The sequence below is a fragment of the Dama dama genome, chromosome 1 (assembly GCF_033118175.1).
Source record: "Dama dama isolate Ldn47 chromosome 1, ASM3311817v1, whole genome shotgun sequence".
Taxonomy (NCBI): Eukaryota; Metazoa; Chordata; class Mammalia; order Artiodactyla; family Cervidae; genus Dama; species Dama dama.
In genome coordinates this window covers 78,502,225-78,520,565 of record NC_083681.1, presented here as the reverse complement: position 1 = coordinate 78,520,565, position 18,341 = coordinate 78,502,225, and the positions used below count along the sequence as shown (strand labels likewise).

The 18,341-nt window shown below is 38.5% G+C and overlaps 1 protein-coding gene across 1 annotated transcript; it reads left to right on the top strand.

Annotated features, from left to right (window-relative positions):
• The first annotated feature begins 9,960 nt into the window (after positions 1-9,960).
• LOC133056143 (olfactory receptor 8K3-like) lies at positions 9,961-10,902 on the top strand. Its single transcript, XM_061141248.1, has one exon. It carries the CDS (start codon positions 9,961-9,963, stop codon positions 10,900-10,902), a length of 942 nt encoding a protein of 313 aa, XP_060997231.1.
• Positions 10,903-18,341: the final 7,439 nt, after the last annotated feature.

Here is an 18,341-nt window from a genome sequence, read left to right as displayed (position 1 = left end):
AGGACATGGTATCAGAAGCTCACAGCCTTGTACACAAGATTTATTTGAGATGTGTTTATTTCCTATAAATATATTTATAATTTAACATTATAAAATATTTTTATTTTTTAATAAAATATTTTTTTGAATTATTAAAATTCAGAAACTCCTGACACCACTATTTTGTTTATAATTAGGAAATTACATGACGAAGGAGCCTGATGGGCTACAGTTCATGGGGCAGCAAGGAGTATATATGAAAGGGTAGACCCTGGTTGCTTAGATAATAGAGAATCTACCAGCAATGTGGGAGGCCTGGGTTTGACCCCTGCGTCTGGAAGATACCCTGGAGAAGGGCATGGTAAACCACTCCAGGATCCTTGCCTTGAGTCCCACAGACAGAAAAGCCTGGTGGATTCCAGTCCACAGGGTTGCAGAGTCAGACATGGCTGAGCAACTAACACATACATGCATTTTATTTTGCCAGTATACTATTGTGTAATATAGTGATTTAAAACTTATTTTTTATATAAGGTAGAAAATGTGTTTATCCAAAATAATGTTTATAAAATTTCATTATATAAAACAAATTCCAGTGACATCATTTTCTCTCAATTTGCTCAATTTCCTTACAATATCTTTGGTTCCTTCTTGACAAAATATATATTACATGTTACACACAACGTGGAATATGCTAGTGAAAGGTTGTTGCTGAACGATAAGACGCCAGGATTCTTGGCCTCCAGAAGAGACGAATTCAATCCGGGGCCAGAGACAAGGCTGGATCGCTCAGAGCTTTTGTGTAATAAAGTTTCATTAAAGTATAAAGGAGATAGAGAAAGCCTCTGACAGAGGCATCAGAAGCGGGCAGAGAGCACGCCCTGCTAGTCTTCAGCTGGATGTTATACAGTCATGCGCAGTCTGTTAATGAAAGAAAGGAATGTCTTAAAACTCAGAATGGCACCAGGTAATTCATCCCAGGCTGTAAGACAATTGACTTGAATCTTGTAGAAGGGCAGATTGCTATACAAATAGTTTTATTTACATAGATTAGGGGAACAATATCTGAGTATAACATCCTGGTTTGTCAAGTAGGTTCTAAGCCATTTGGCAGAACTTGAAGACAGAGTCTGGGGCACATTAACATAGCTTAAGACAAACATTTCCATAAGAAAAAATGTATTGGTTAACTCAAGGTTTGAGAATAGTTAGCTTCAGGTGAAACCAGGTGTCATGGTAACACAGCATTTTAAGAGAAACCTTCTTTTCAATTTGTATAGAGAAGAAAAAATATCGCTAGTTTGTTTCCTCCTGTGCTTAAGAGAGATAAAAATGTCCAGCACTTGCAGCCTCTTTCCTCCATTTGGAGACCCCTGGCCTTCCTGCCTGCTACCCTCTCATTCCCCCCTTTTCTTTTAGGAGAATTATGTTGCCTAGGGAAAAGGGGCGTCGTTCTCATTCCATAACTGCTTCCGAGCTGACAAGGAGTGTTGTCCCTAAATTGGCGAGGCAACATATTCTCCTAATCCTCATAGTGAGGATGTCTGATCCAGGGGCCCCAAATAGTAGTCAGAAGAAGCTGCAGTGATAGCAGGAGTTTGAGCAACCATTTGTAACTTAAAAGCTTTCATGCGACTAGAAACAAATCCAGTTACACAGTTACAGATGCAGGGAGCAAAGAGCAAAAACAAAACAATCAGAATTATTGTAGTTAAGATAGTTTTCCACCATGGGGAACTAGTTAACATCTCCCAAAGTGAGGCGATTGAGGCTTCAGGAGTATCCATGGCCCCAATCATCTTGTTCATGTGTTTAGTAAAATGAGTAACATTAGTGCTCATATCAGGTATCTATGTGCAGCATTGAGTATGAATGATGGCACAAGTTCCTTCTTGCATAGCTGTCAGAATATCTAAAGCCAATCTGTTTTGTAAAACCACCTTTCTAATTTGTGCTTGTTCAGCATTAAGAGCTAAATAGCTTTTTGAGAATCTTGTAATGCCTGTTGAGTAAAATTAGTCCAAGCATCCACTCGTAGCATAACATCTGTAGTTCCCAAAGAGGGGACAAACACTGCAGCCAAATAATCACACCAGTGAAATACAGACCTCGCCCACCGAGGTTTAAGGTGGGGTAAATTAGCAGGCTTCTCTGGAAGCTCTGAAAATATAAAGCCGTGAGTAAAGGCTAGACCCAGGGTGCATCTCCCTATCCAGCCAGGCGGAAGCCAAGCCATAGGTAAGAGCCACATATCCAATAAGTCCCATTTGGAGCAAGCCAGCGTGACTGAGATATCCAGTCCCAATTAGTGCCTGGCCAGACAAAGGGAGGTCCTGAACTGGGGTTGGAAAACACGGGAATGATTACGTTACATATTTCCTGAGGCAAAAATCCCAGTTGTTTCCAATCATTGTAATTAAGTTGTTGGCTAACTTTTGGGGAAGACCCTGTTTGTTCCCAGCATATAGGGGCAGTAGATATTAGACGTCCTTTTTCAGGAGTTAACCATATAACCTCATCCCATATTTGATAAACGTCAGGTAAAAAGCCGTCAGATCTAGACCTATTTGTCTTATGTGCAGCAAAATAGTCATTAAACCGAGACAATGTATAATCAAAATTAAAAGTCACGTTATGTCTATAGTTAAGGTACAAAGTGTTACACCAGTCCATTTTAGGGTTGTTAGATGTCGTCAGACGAAGAAGAGGCATCACATGTGATTGTTGTCGAAGGTATTCGCAGACTTGGAGAAAGTCCTTTTCTTGAAGTGGAGATGTCCACCATGGAATGCTTTCCACTGATGAAGAGGGGAGTGCTCCGCAGACCCTGCAGTCAGACCAGTTGTGGAATGCAGCATAGGAGTGAGCTCAGGACAGGAAGGCATTGTCTTGAGGATCAAACGGCAGACTCAGGATTTCTGGAGTCAACAGAAGTAGGCGCACATAGATTATCAGGCCCATCTGAAAAGTACGAAGTCAGAGCACAGAAAGTAAAGACATAAAATGACATCACTTAATTCTGGTCAGGGTGCCACCTCTTGACTCGAGTGTGATGCACCCACGAATCAATTCCTGGGACTTTGACAGCTGTGGGAGAAGAAAGAATATCCTGGTAAGGGCCTTCCCAGAGGGGCTCGAGGGATGGGCCCCCAGACCCCAATATTTTTATGAGGACCTCGGTTCCTGGCTCAAATAGAGGCTTGCTGGATTCAGAGGCTGGGTCAGGAGTCGTCTCCCGGCGTTCTGTTAACGCCTGTTGAAAAGCTGAGAGTTGAGTTACATAACTAGTTAATTCTCTAGGGTTAGCAGTTACAAGTCTCTCAATCTCTCTGAAGTGCTTAATAGGTCCTCCTGTTGCTGTTTTAAACTTCCTTTCTTTCCGTATTGCAGCATGAGCATGCAAAGTCAAATAAGCATACTTAGAATCAGTGTAGATATTTACTCGCTGCCCTTTGCTTAACTCTAGAGCTCGGGCCAGAGCCACAAGCTCCGCCAACTGGGCACTGGTTCCCTGGGGGGGTAGATTTTGCGTCTAAAACCTGTTCAGCAGTCACCATGGCATAACCTGCTTTACGCTTTCCATCCCGAACAAAAGAACTGCCATCTGTAAATATTTCCGTGTCAAGATTATCTAATGGGGTATCCATTAGACCTTCCCCTAGCTGCAGAGATTAAAGTTAGGAATTGGGAACAATCGTGATCAGGTGTATCACTTTTCTTCTCAGAAAGGAAAGTGGCAGGATTTAAATTTCCAAAAACTTTAAGCTTAGTTGCTGGTCCTTTTAACAAAAATGACTGATATTTAAGAAGTCTACTGTCTGTCACCCAAATACGAACCTTAGAATTTAAGATTCCACTTACATCATGAGAAGTCAGTACAGTAAGGTTTCATCCATTAATTATTTTTAAAGCTTCAGTTCAGTTCAGTTCAGTTCAGTTCAGTCGCTCAGTCCTGTCCGACTCTTTGCAACCCCATGAATCGCAGCACGCCAGGTTTCCCTGGCCATCACCAACTCCTGGAGTTTACTCAAACTCATGCCCATCGAGTCGGTGATGCCATCCAGCCATCTCATCCTCTGTCATCCCCTTCCCCTCCTGCCCCCAATCCCTGCCAGCATCAGGGTCTTTTCCAATGAGTCAACTCTTCGCATGAGGTGGCCAAAGTATTGGAGTTTCAGCTTCAGCATCAATCCTTCCAGTGAACACCTAGGACTTATCTCCTTTAGGAAGGACTGGTTGGATCTCCTTGCAGTCCAAGGGACTCTCAAGAGTCTTCTCCAACACCATAGTTCAAAACCATCAATTTTTCGGCGCTCAGCTTTCTTCACAGTCCAACTCTCACATCCATACATGACCACTGGAAAAACCATAGCCTTGACCAGATGGACCTATGTTGGCAAAGTAATATCTCTACTCTTCAATATGCTGTCTAGGTTCATCATAACTTTCCTTCCAAGGAGTAAGTGTCTTTTAATTTCATGGCTGCAGTCACCATGCACAGTGATTTTGGAGCCCCCCAAAATAAAGTCTGACACTGTTTCCACTGTCTCCCCATCTATTTCCCATGCGGTGATGGGACCAGATGCCATGATCTTAGTTTTCTGAATGTTGAGCTTTAAGCCAACTTTTTCACTCTCCTCTTTCACTTTCATCAAGAGGCTTTTCAGTTCCTCTTCACTCTCTGCCATTTAAAGCTTCAGGTGCTAATAAAGCCGCTACCTCAATTACTCTTAGGCAGTGAAATTGCATGAAATTACATCTAATTCTTTGCTTATATAAGCAATAGGTTGCTGGTTGTGTCAAAACTCCCAAGGCCATACCTTTTCTTTCAGTGACAAACAAATTAAATTTTGACCCTGTGGGAAAGCTCAAAGTGGGAGCTTGCAGGAGAGCAGTCTGAAGAACCTTAAATCCTTTTGATTATGTGGAGACCAAACCAGTTTGTTGGTTTGGGCCTGCTGAGTTTCAATTATAAGTTTATATAAAGGCTGGGAAAGTTCCCCATAACACGGAATCCAAATATGACAGTAGCCTGTGATTCCCAAAAATCCTCTCAATTGTCTTAAAGTCATAGGTAGGGGATGGTTTAGTATAGGTTTAATTCTCTCAGGGCCTATGGCCCCATTCCCTTCTGAGATGATTAGGCCCAGATATCTAACAGCTTGTTGACAAAGCTGAGCCTTCTCTCTTGATGCCTTGTAACCGCAGCCTGCCAGAAAGTTTAAGAAATCTTCTGAGGCTCATGAACAAGCTTCCTCTATCTCAGCACAGAGCAAAATATCATCTACATATTGTAACACTACCGCTTCAGAGCTATTAAAGTTTTGTAGATCCAGTGACAAACTTTATCCAAATAAGTGAGGACTGTCACGAAATCCCTGGGGCAAAACTGTCCAGGTTAACTGAGAAGCTGGCTGCGTGGGGTCTTCAAAGGCAAATAGAAATTGATTTTTCTCTGCCAAAGGCACTGAATAGAAGGCATCTTTTAAATCAATTACTCAAAAATATTTGGCTCGTTCAGGAATTTCAGACAATAGAGTATAAGGATTAGGCACCACGGGGTGTAAAGGAACCACAGCCTCATTTATTATTTGTAAATCTTGGACTAGTCTCCATTTACCATTTGATTTCTTTATACCCAAAACAGGAATGTTGCATGGACTGTTACAGGGAATTAATAGTCTCTGCTCCTTTAAATTCTCAATGATGGGTTTTAACCCTTCCCTAGCCTCAGGTTTCAGTGGATACTGCTTCTTATGTGGAAATAAGTGCGGGTCTTTGAGCTTGACAACCACAGGAATAGCATTTTGTGCTCGACCCACGGATTTTCCATCAGCCCATACTCTAGGATTCACATTTTGTTCAACTAAAGGGAGAGAAAGGGAGGGCTCCATATTCATGAAAACGGAGGCATGGACCTTGCTCAGTATATCCCTCCCCAAAAGGGGTGAGGGGGATTCTGGCAGGATCAGAAAGTCATGTGAAAATAGCTCAGAATCCCAGTTGCAAGATAGAGAATAACTGAAAGAATACCTTTTGGCTCATCCAGACAGTCCCATTACGGAAGCGGATCGGGAAGAAAGTGGGCCAGGGGCTTCAGTAAGCACGGAGTAAGTTGCCCCAGTATCTAAAAGGAAATCGACGGATTGGCCTCCCACCGTTATCAATACCCGGGGTTCCTCACGTGTAATTAGGACGGGGGCTTGTGTGGGGACCCCTGGGCACCTTCAGTTCTGATTGTCTTGAGAGTCAGACCCCTGAAACCTACGCCTCTGGGGGCAGTCTCTCCTCCAGTGTGGTCCTTTGCAGACCCGACAAGGAGCTGGGGGCGGCTTAGATGCCTGAGGGCAATCCCGCTTGAGGTGCCCCTCCTTTCCACAGCAATAGCAAGCCCATCCCTTTTCACCTGGGTCTCTCTGGGCATTTCTCTCAGGCTGCTTAAAGACGGTTTTCATAGTCATTGAGTAGGCTTCTGCCTGTTCCTTTGTCTTTCTCTGCCTTTCTTTCTTTTCCTCATATTCCCTACCATAATAGACTGTCTGAGCCAGTTGTAACAGATTACCTAAAGACAGATTTGATCCATATGCCCATTTTTATAACTTACGGCGAATATCTGGAGCAGACTGAGTGAGAAATCTATCTTTTAAGATCACTTTTCCCTCGTTTTCTACAGAACTGGTCTAATTATAAAACAGTATTATACTTAAGAGACCCTCCAACTGGTCACCTTTCACCTTCTTCCAGTGGGTACCGCGGCCATGCAGTATCACATAGGAAGACCAGGTGTGTCTTATTTAAGTCCTGGGCATCAAATCTATCCCAGTTTTTCAGGACACAGTTCAAAGGAGTGAGGCTGGAATTGTTAGCTCCCCTCTTGTCCTGAAGGATCCCGGACGAGCCCCTAAGATGAAAGGTTCTTGCTGAATGATAAGACGCCAGGATTCTTGGCCTCCGGAGGAGATGAATTCAACCCGGGGCCAGAGAAAAGGCAGGATCGCTCAGAGCTTTTGTGTAATAAAGTTTTATTAAGATATAAAGGAGATAGAGGAAGCTTCTGACACAGGCATCAGAAGGGGGCAGGCATCGTCTTCAGCTGGATGTTATATAGTCACTAGCAGTCTGTTAAAGAAATGAAAGGAATGTCTTAAAACTCAGAATGGCACCAGGTAATTCATCCCAGGCCATAAAATGATTGACTTGAATCTTATAGAAGGGCAGATTACCATACAAATAGTTTTGTTTACATAGATTAGGGGAACAATACCTGAGTATAACATACTGGTTTGTCAAGTAGGTTCTGAGCCATTTGGGGGAACTTGAAGTCAGAGTCTGGGGCACATTAACATAGCTTAAGACAAACATTTCCATAAGAAAAAATGTATCGGTTAACTCAAGGTTTGAGAATAGTTAGCTTCAGGTGAAACCAGGTGTCCTGGCAACACAACATTTTAAGAGAAACCTTCTTTTCAATTCATATAGAGAAGGAAAAAAATATCGATAGTTTCTTTCCTCCTGCCACTTAAAAGAGAGAAAAATGTCTGACACTTGCAGCCTATTTCGTCCATTTGGAGACCCCTGGCCTTCCTTCCTGTTACCCTCTCACTAGCTATATTGAAAACATAGAAGAAATGTGCTAAATTTCAGGTAAGTATACATTGCATATATGAGGTAAGGTAGTCCATAAATTATTCAAAAGAAGTGATGGTCCACTTGTGGTCAGAGAGTTGGGTCACAGTGATGTACACTGGGACCTGTTACCTGAACACAGGTATTCAGCCAATTCATCATCATGATAATCATGATAAACTGTTGTCTCTACTAAGAAGTTGAAAACAAACAACAAAAATTCCTATGTAATTGATTTTGAGGATATTTCAGGTACCATGAATATCTTGAAATATTTTATTTTTGATTGTCTTCACAGCAACCCTGCAAGAAACAGTTGATTTTGCTGATGTATATAAAGGTATTCACAAAATTTACACTTGCCAAATTATTCCTTTGTATATACCAAAATATAGGAATAACAGAGATTATATCAACCTATGTATATTTCTTAGAAAATTCCTTATATGAAAACAAATGTCTAATATGTTCTGATAGAATTTCTTTACATTTACACCTCTGTCTAATATTAGTCGAGTATTAATCATTTCATCTTGTACTATCAGTAGACATAAGGTCTTTCACATAAATATGCTTGAATACAAGGGCTACTAAATGTGTCCACACACAATTGTAAATAGGATTTTAAAAATGTATGTAATTCATACATAACTATGTTATACTATATGATTGTAATTATGCAAGTATAATTATAATTACAGTAAATCCTCTACATAATAACGGGTTTCCTTCCTAGAGCATGTTTGCGCGTTTGATTTGTCTGCAGGGTTCCTTGTGTCTCAGATGGTAAAGAACCTGCCTGTAATGCAGGAGACCGGGGTTTGATCCCTGGGTCTGGAAGATCCCCTGGAGAAGGGAATGGCAGTTCATTCCAGTGTTCCTGCCTGGAGAATCCCATGAACAGAGGAGACTGTGGACCACAGTCCACGGGGTCACAAAGAGTCAGACAGGACTGAGGAGCTAACACTTTCTCTTTTCATCAGCAAAGTTACCCTAGGTCCCCAACTAATGCAATTGACTATCTGGTACTGAGCTGTAATAGGTTTATAGCACCCATCACCATTGTTTGTACACTTGCTTCCGGATATCCTGGGATAGAAATAAAGATGCTGTCTTACAGTACAAACTGCTGTACAGTAAAGTACAAAAGAATCACAGCTGCATGGATGCAGGGGCATTGTAATGTGTGCCAGACACCTGAACCAACTGACACGATTGTACATATGAGAGCATGCTTGCATCTGAGAAAGCTTACGAATTAAGTTTTATAGTTACAGAATTGAGAGCATATAATATATAATAAAAAAAGTTGTCAAGTAATAAAGGTTATGTCAGTACTTTTCCTTTCTGCTTCCTTTATCTACTTTTATGTCAATCTATATATAACTACACATGTGTCAATGTTTGCCAAAAATAGCCATTTGGCATTTGAGTGAAGGGAAAGTTGCACAGTTGTGTCCAACTCTTTGCAACCCCATGGACTGTAGCTTGCCAAGATCCTCTGTTCATGGAATTCTCCAGGCCAAAATACTGGAATGGGTAGCTGTTCCCTTCTCCAAGGAATCTTCCCAACCCAGGGATCAAACCCAGGTCTCCTGAATTGCAAGCGGATTCTTTACCATTTGAACCACCAGGGAAGCCCAAGAAAAGTGGAGTGGTTCATCTATACCTTCTCCAGGGATTTTTCCAATCCAGGAATTGAACCAGGGTCTCCTGCATTGCAGGCAGATTGTTTATCATCTGAGCTACCAGGAGAGCCTGTAAAAGTGAAAGTATCTGTCGGTAGGCCCTTTGTGATCCCATGGACTCTAACCACCAGGCTCCTCCGTTTATGGAATTCTCCAGACAAGAATACTGGAGTGGGTAGCCATTCCCTTCTCCAGGAGATCTTCCTGACTCAGGGATTGAACCCAGGCCTGCTGCATTGCTGGCAGATTCTTTACCATCTGAGCCACAAGGGAAGCATCATAATTGTTTCTGGTTGGGGGCTACCATAATACAGTATCATATTTACAAGTCTCACTGGACTATAATCATTTGAAGCCAGCAGCACGCTTCCTCCATTGGTGACAATCAAAATGTCTCAAGATATTATTGAATGCTCTTTGGGGAACTCATTTTTCCCATTGGAAAATGACAAACTTAGCCCTCTCTCCAACGGTACTGCTATCTCTGTAACCATTTTCATTTCTATAAATGTATGCTTTACTTCCAGGAGGCAGTCATTTTAATAGAATTTAAAATTCAATTTATTATATTTATATTAACTTTGAATGCTAAAAAAATCACCAGGATTTAAAACATAACACTATTTACTATTCTGAGGTCTCTATCCAGCATATGTTTTTTGATAAAATGGAAGAACACAACAGAACCGTGCTGAGTGAATTCATCCTCATGGGAATCACAGACTGCCCCGAGCTGCAGGCTCCACTGTTTGGGCTCTTCCTCATCATCTACGTGATCTCCGTGGTGGGCAACTTGGGCATGGTCATCCTCACTAAGGTGGACTCCAGGCTACAGACACCCATGTACTTCTTTCTTAGGCACCTGGCTCTTACTGATCTCGGTTATTCAACAGCCGTAGGACCCAAAATGTTGTTAAATTTTGTTGTGGATCAGAATAAAATCTCCTATTATTTGTGTGCTACACAGATGGGTTTCTTCATCATGTTCATTATTAATGAACTTTTTATTCTGGCGACAATGTCTTATGATCGCTATGTGGCCATTTGTAACCCTCTGCTCTACACAGTCATCATGTCACAAAGGGTGTGTAAAGTGCTGGTGGCAATTCCTTATGTCTATAGCACATTTGTGTCTCTGTTGATCACCATAAAGCTTTTTAGTTCATTCTTCTGTGGCTATAATATCATCAATCATTTCTACTGTGACAATTTCCCCTTGTTATCTTTGCTTTGCTCAGACACACATGAGATTGAACTCATGATAATGATTTTCTCAGCTTTTAATTTGATTTTCACCCTTACAATAGTTCTTGTGTCTTACCTGCTCATCCTTGCAGCTATTCTCAGGATGAAATCTGCGGAAGGTAGGCGGAAGGCTTTTTCCACCTGTGGATCCCACCTGACAGTGGTCACCGTGTTCTATGGCACTTTGACATTTATGTATGTGAAACCCAAGTCCAGTCATTCCTTTGACACTGATAAAGTGGCGTCTATATTCTACACTCTTGTTATTCCCATGTTGAATCCTTTGATTTATAGCTTAAGAAACAAAGATGTAAAATATGCACTACAGAAGATGTGGAGAAAACTATTTAGCATCTTTTCGTAATGATCAGTGTCAATGTGATTTCTACAAATTAGGTTAAGGACTTTATACCTCATTTTTTGTGTTTGCAAAGGGGGAAAACAAGCACAAGAGTTTAGATATTTAGAGAATAACTTCTATGTGCCATTCACATTTCTATGTGTTATAAATTTATTAGTATAAGAAAAAACAGGAAAAATATTTGCCATCTTTGATAAGAGATGAAACATAAGCAAAATATGAAATCAATTTTAGAGTACAGTGGAATGAGTTAGGACACAATAGACCATAAGAGCAGTCAAGGAGAGTAAGCTATGCAGGAGTGGTGAAGAACAGTAGGTACAAAAGGAGAATGAAACGACTTTTAGGATAGTCAGTCTTCAGAGTAAACTCTAAAGTATCTGTTTGTGTTTGTGTACACGTGTGCGTTTAGTGTTAGCACATTCACTTCATTTCGGTCTTCATGTTCTTCCACAAGATGTGTTAAAAGCAAACTCAGTCCCTCTTTTAAGAAGTAAAAAAGAGGCAGTTTCATGATTTTGTCTATGCTGCACTTATGGTGAATATGTAATGTGAAATGTAGCAATTGATATATATCTTATGATATCTGGACTAACTTCCTTCAAACTGTCACTAAATCCCCCATTTTTTGTTTACTTTTAGTATTTTTAACATTCAAGACTTTTTCGTTACATCAAGGAAGGACTAGACTCACTTCTTTATTCACCAACCAAGAAGTAGAATTTTCTATGTGGTCAATTAAATTTCAATAAACAACATTCATTGAAATAAAATAATTATGTGTATGCTGTTTTTGCTGTTCAGTTGCTAAGTTATGTCCAACTCTTTGCAACCCCGTGGACTGCAGAATACCAGACTCCTACGTCCTCTGCTATCTCCCAGATTTTGCTTGAACTCATGTCCATTGAGTCAGAGATGCCACCTAATCATCTCATCCACCACTTTCTCATCTTCTTTTCCTTTTTTCCTTCAATCATACCTAGCATCAAGGAAATATGTATAATGTCATATAAAAATATGGAGAAGGACTTGGCAACCCACTCCAGTACTCTTGCCTCTAAAATTCCGTGGATGGAGGAACCTGGTAGGCTACAGTCCATGGAGTCGCAAAGAGTTGGACACGACTGAGCGACTTCACTTTCTTTCTTTCTATAGTTCCTTTTGGAGAAGGAAATGGCAACCCACTCCAGTGTTCTTGCCTGGAGAATTCCATGGATGGAGGGGTCTGGTGGGCTAGAGTCTATGGGGTTGCAAAGAGTTGGACATGACTAAGCAACTAACACACACACACATATAAAATAAATATTACCAAAAGTTTTTACAGTTGATTTTTAATTAGGAAAAAAGTATGAACAATACACATATAAGTAAAATAAAAATATTTGTTTCTAGGAAATTATGTTGACAGAAATACAGTAAAGTAACATGAGATAGTGGTGGCTATTGAGATTATTAAAATGCTTAATTTTATATTTTGTTTATATATTCTCCCAAAAACATCTTAAGTGAATAGTTATAACTTTCATGATCTTCCCTGTAGCTCAGATGGTAAAGAATCTGCCTGCAATGCAGCAGACCTGCGTTCAAGTCCTGGGTCAGGAAAATCCTCTGGAGAAGGGAACAGTAATCCACTCCAGTATTCTTGCCTGGAGAATCCCATGGATAGAGGAGCCTGACGGGTTATGGTTCATGGGGTCACAAAGAGTCAGACAGGATGGAGCAACTAACGCTATAACTTTCATAATGAAGAAAGATACAGTCTCTAATATCTGAATTTTAAAAATCAACTGTGACTAAGCATACATAATATCCCATATATTTTGTTTATTTTATGCTACTTTGTTATATTCAGTAGACATATCAGTTATTTAAGGAAGTTGGCTAATTTTTCATAGAATACAAACATTGAAAAATAGCAGTTTGTACACAAATGAAAAATTAGAATGGGCATTTTTGATGTCAATATAATTTAATGCATAATACAATAATATTTTTAAAAATAAATAAAATTAGATAAAAAGGAAATTACAAGGAAACTTTACCAACACCAATATTTCTTGAAATAGCAATTTGTGCTTAAGGCCAGAACGATATGAAAGGATATAATTTAAATATATATATTGATGTGTTTGGACACTAAGACACACTATTAAAAAGTCAAGAACTAAGATGATCTCAAGCAGAAATTTCTGTTAACATAACTCCACTCCAGAATCTGATTCAGGTGCCTTGATTGCAAAATTCTACATATTGTTTAGGGCTAAAGAAGTAAACAAATAGCTTCTAATTCTTTCAGAAAACTAAAGAGAAGCTACATTTCCTAACTCTACTTGGAAAGCTTTCCTGTTATAAAAGTGAAAGAGAAGTTATTTTAGGAAAAAAATAATAGTATCAGTCTTAACATATATTCAAAAATTCTAAACAAAATTGTATCAAACTGATTCTAGCAAAATATGGAAACAATAATGCATAATGAGAAAAGAATATATTTCACATTAAAAAATCAACTTACATACATGGCATTTAAATCTCCCCAGTATTAATATAATGAAATAATTGAGTAGAAACTAAGAAGACATGTAAATTACCCAAGCAAAAGGAAATGTTTTGGCAACACAAACAAATAAATAAATACATAAACGAGATCAGTATACTGAAAAGTACAAAATGCCGAGTAACAAAACCAAAGACAAACTGAATGATTGGTAAACTTACTCACTTCACATAGTTTAATACTGAAAACAAGCCACATGTCTTTCAATGAATGAATAAGGTGTATCATCATGTAATAATATTCAGCCCTGATAAAGGAACAGGCATTGATATACTGAAAGCCTGAATAGACTTCAAGAAAATTATGCTGAGTGAACACAACCTATTGGTAAAGATTACCATGTGTAAAAATTAAAATTAAAATACCATGTGTAAAAAATTAAATTTAAAATTATAGTGATGAAAAACTGCTTAGCATTTAGGTTAAAGACAAGAATTAGAGGAGAGAATGGGTGTGGCTATGAAGAAATGACATGAGCGATATTCATGTGATGAAGTAAGTCTGTGTGCTGACTATGGTGTGGTTATACAACTATACATATATGACAACATTGAGGAGGGCATGTGATTATATAAATGAAGATACACAAATTAGCATGTGCAAGTCTGGTGAAGTCTGAACAAATTCAGTGGATTGTACATTGATAATTTCATGGTTACGAAATTGTACTGTTTTATGCAAGTTGTTACCACTAGAACTAAAATGGACAGAAGACTCTGTGCTGTCTTTTTGAAACCTTCTTGTGATCCTATAATTACTTCAACATAAAAATGTTTAAACATCAAGTTTAAGGCTACCTAGGACAATGTGGGATAAGAAAGAGTAGTCTATGTTTCCATAACTCTAGGAGATGGATTGAAAAAGATATTGCTGCGGTTTAAATCAAAGAGTGCTCTGCCTATATGTTCTTCTAAGGGTTTTATAGTATCTGGTCTTACATTTTGACCTTTAATCTACTGTGTATAGCCATAGAGAATATTCTAAGTTAATTCTTTTACACATAGTTGCCCATTTTCCCCACCATCATTTATTGAAGAGACCATCTTTTCTCCATTACAGAGTTATTTCCTACTTGGTTGTAGATTAATTGGCCATAAAGAAAAAATCCATGAATTTTAGCTTAATAAATAGCGAAAAGTTACAGCATAGATAAACCACAAATAAGTACTGAATTATATTCAACAATGCACATTTACAGCTCATTAACAGGTTACATTCTTATAGAATATATGGATTACGTGAGACACATCAAAACATATGTCAAGGTAGACAAGAAGAGCTGGAGAGTATATTGGACATGATGGAGAAGCAAGAAATATTGAAATGTGCTAAAGGCAAGTCCACTCCAGTACTCTTGCCTGGAGAATCCCATGGACAGAGGCGTCTGGCTACAGTCCATAGGGTTTCAAAGAGTCGGACATGACTGCAGTCACCAAGTACAAAGACAAATACAGTGCAAGAGAAGTCCAAAACAGATAGATGATGACTCAGTGTGAAGTGGGAGTGAGAAATGAGAGCAACTAATTTCCCTCCATAGAGTTAAAAAAAGGAAAGACTATATATATAAAATTCTTCATATATATACAAAATTTATTCTTTTTATTTCATTTAAACATTTAAAAAAATCCCATAGAACAGTAATTCAGCACAGCTTTTTGTCATCTAACTAGAGAGACTATTGCAGAGCTAAAGGAATACCGACAGGTTTGTCTCATGGATGAAATATATTAATCCAAATTCCTATATGGTTGTATTAGGGTATTCCAGGGAACATAATATAGATATATGATAGATAGATAAATAGATGTATTTAAGAAAGTGTACAATGTTATAATGGGAGCTGGTAAGGCAGAAATTTGTGGGCCAGGCTGGCAGACAGCACTAGCTGATGCTGAGGACAAATGCAGGAAACTGAGGCAGACTTTTTTGTGGCAATCTGAAAACAAACTTCCTTTTCCTTTGGGTTGCCTCACTCTTGATTGAAAGAGTCTCACCATATTCTGAAAGGAAATCAGCTGTACTCAAAATCTGCTGCTCAGTTTATCACATCTAAAAAAGTGACACCTTGACCGATATTTTATTAAACAAGTGGGTAGCATAGTCTTGCTACATAAACACAGAAAATAAACTTTAGCATCATGTGAAGAAGAAAATTAATCAAGAGTAAAAAGTAAAATGGAACACAAAAATACCTGTAAATATTCTAACTCATTGTTGCACATAAATTGTCCTGGACCATTAATAAAAATACCCACTCCTTTGTTTCTATTAAGCTTTCAAATGCTTCAGAGGCAATCAAGAAATTGCTTGGAATCTCCTCAGGGAGAGTCTCAGAGGATGGAAAAGAATCCATAAATTGTTCTTACGATGCATGTCGTGAAGCACATGAGGAAGCCAAGACAGAGGTTTCATGACAGGTAAGCAGTATAGCTCATGTAGTGTCATATTTTATTAATAATTCTGAAGATATTAACAAGAAAATACTTTTATTCTATGATAAACCACAGCAAAATAAAAGGATTTCTGATTTAATTCTGTGTACACCTTGCTATTGTTAATATATAAGCAGAATAGGACCTCAAAACTTTTTCTTCAAACTAATTATACAAATATTTTCACAAACACAAATGAGCATCTTTGAAACATCAGTGCCATGTTGTTTTTGTAATATTTATGCTTTTATAAATGCTTAGTTATGCAAATAAGAAATGAAAAGTGTAACACAAGAAGCCTAACTAAAGGATTAAGAATAAAAATGAAAATCATGGCAGAATCATGAAGCTGCAAGTGGTTAGCTTCTAGCTAAATTTTCGTCAGTCTTGGCCTCTAACGTTTTCCTTATTTTCTTCTCAGAAATATTAATAATGAAAGTCGCTCAGTCATGTCTGACTCTTTGCAACTCCATGGACTATACAGTCCATGGAATTCTCGAGGCCAGAGTACTGGAGTGGGTAGCCTATCCCTTCTCCAGGGTATCTTCCCAACCCAGGGATCAAACCCAAGTCTCCTGCATTGCAGGTGAATTCTTTACCAGCTGAACCCCTAGGGAAGCCCAAGAATACTGGAGGGGGTAGCCTATTCCTTCTCTAGTGGATCTTCCTGACCCAGGAATCAAACCAGGGTCTCCGGCATTGCAGGTGGATTCTTTACCAGCTGAGCTACCAGGGAATTAATACAAAATTTTAAAAATCTGTAAATTTGATTTTTTTGATATTTTAAAAGCAAAAATGGGTATTTCTACCTTACATTGACATGAAAAACAATTTTTTGGTGTTTAGGAATTTTTTAAGTGTTCAGGTTTATGGTGGTATTATGATATATAACATGTTCAGTTTCCAGGGGAATCTGAAACAAATACATATATTTTTTCTCAAAATGGATAGTCTTAAAAATAATAATCAGATAATTGATCTCCAAATAAACACACTAAGAACACACTAAATACATGATATTTGAGGCATATTTCCAAATACTATTGACACGCTGAAACATTTCTCATTTATCTTCCCAGAAATTCTGCAAAAAAAGGAAGAGTTGATTTTTTCCAGTATGGAAACATAAAGTAGGATTAGTTATATAATTTTTTTCAAAGCATTCCTTTACATATACCACAATTGTATGTACAGCCGACTCTATCTATATATATCTATTTCCTGGAGTATTTCCCAGGATATATACAAGTAATTTCTACTACAATCTGTTAGAGTTTTCCTTTGAAGGCTTAAGTCCTATATCAAAAGTGTTAATTGCTTCATCCTGCACCATCTGCATTCACAAAGGGTCTCCCAAGACTTTTACTATAAACTGTTTGAATGTTTCCATAGATTATTAAAATTTGGGTTTAGTTTTTATTATGTGACTAACATATGTTAAGTTAGTTAGTGTTAGTCGTTCAGTTGTGTCTGACTCTGCGGCCCCATAGACTGTAGCCTCTGTCCATGGAATTCTCCAGGCAAGAATACTAGAATGAGGAACCATTTCCTTCTCCTTGGAACCTTCCTGACCCAGGGATTGAACTTAGGTCTTCCACATTGTAGGTAGATTCTCTACTGTCTGAGCCATCAGGGGCTGTAGTTTGATAATGTAATTATGTTATTGCTGGTTTTTAGTCACTGTCATGTCTGAACCTTTTGCAACTGCATGGGCTGTCACCCTACCAGGCTCCTCTGTCCTCAGGATTTACCAGGCAAAAATACTAGAGGCGGTTACCATTTTCTTCTCCAGGAGTTCTTCCCAACCCAAAGATCGAACTAGGTCTCTTGCATTAGCAGAAAGATTCTTTTTAACTGAGCCACCTGGAATCCCCAATTATGTTATCATTATATAAATGACATCCTAAAATTTTAATAATCATCTGCAAAATTAACATATAAAATAGTTACTATTTTCTTTTTAATTTTTACCTCCTATATCTTTGTATCTATTTGTATCTGTCTATAGAAGTCTTTGTGAATCTTGACCCTATTGATATTTTGTGTTTGGTAAATTTTTGTTTCTGGTGTTGGGATGCTGAGTCCAGTAGCATCACTGGACTCTAACCATTGGAGGCCAGCAGTAGCCTCCCTCCAATATCTGCAATTACTGCAAACAAATTTCTCAAAAGACTATCAAAGTTATTTGGAGAACAGATCTTCAACAGTTGAAAAACTACTGATTTATTTCTATTGCCAACCCTATTTCTATCATCACTGATTATCTATCATGTATCTATCATTTCTATATATATTTACTGTAGCAGTTAGGATCATTTTAAAATACCCCAAACTAGAAATTCAAATTTATCATATTTATATTAGTTTTGTGTGCTAAACACTACCAGATGATACTGTATGACAGCTACTGACTATGCTGATGTCTTTATCCAGAATAGGTTTTCTGGTAAACCTTG

Excerpts from the sequence above, each read along its gene's own strand:
- LOC133056143 (XM_061141248.1), top strand. The coding sequence starts at position 9,961 with ATGGAAGAACACAACAGAACCGTGCTGAGTGAATTCATCCTCATGGGA.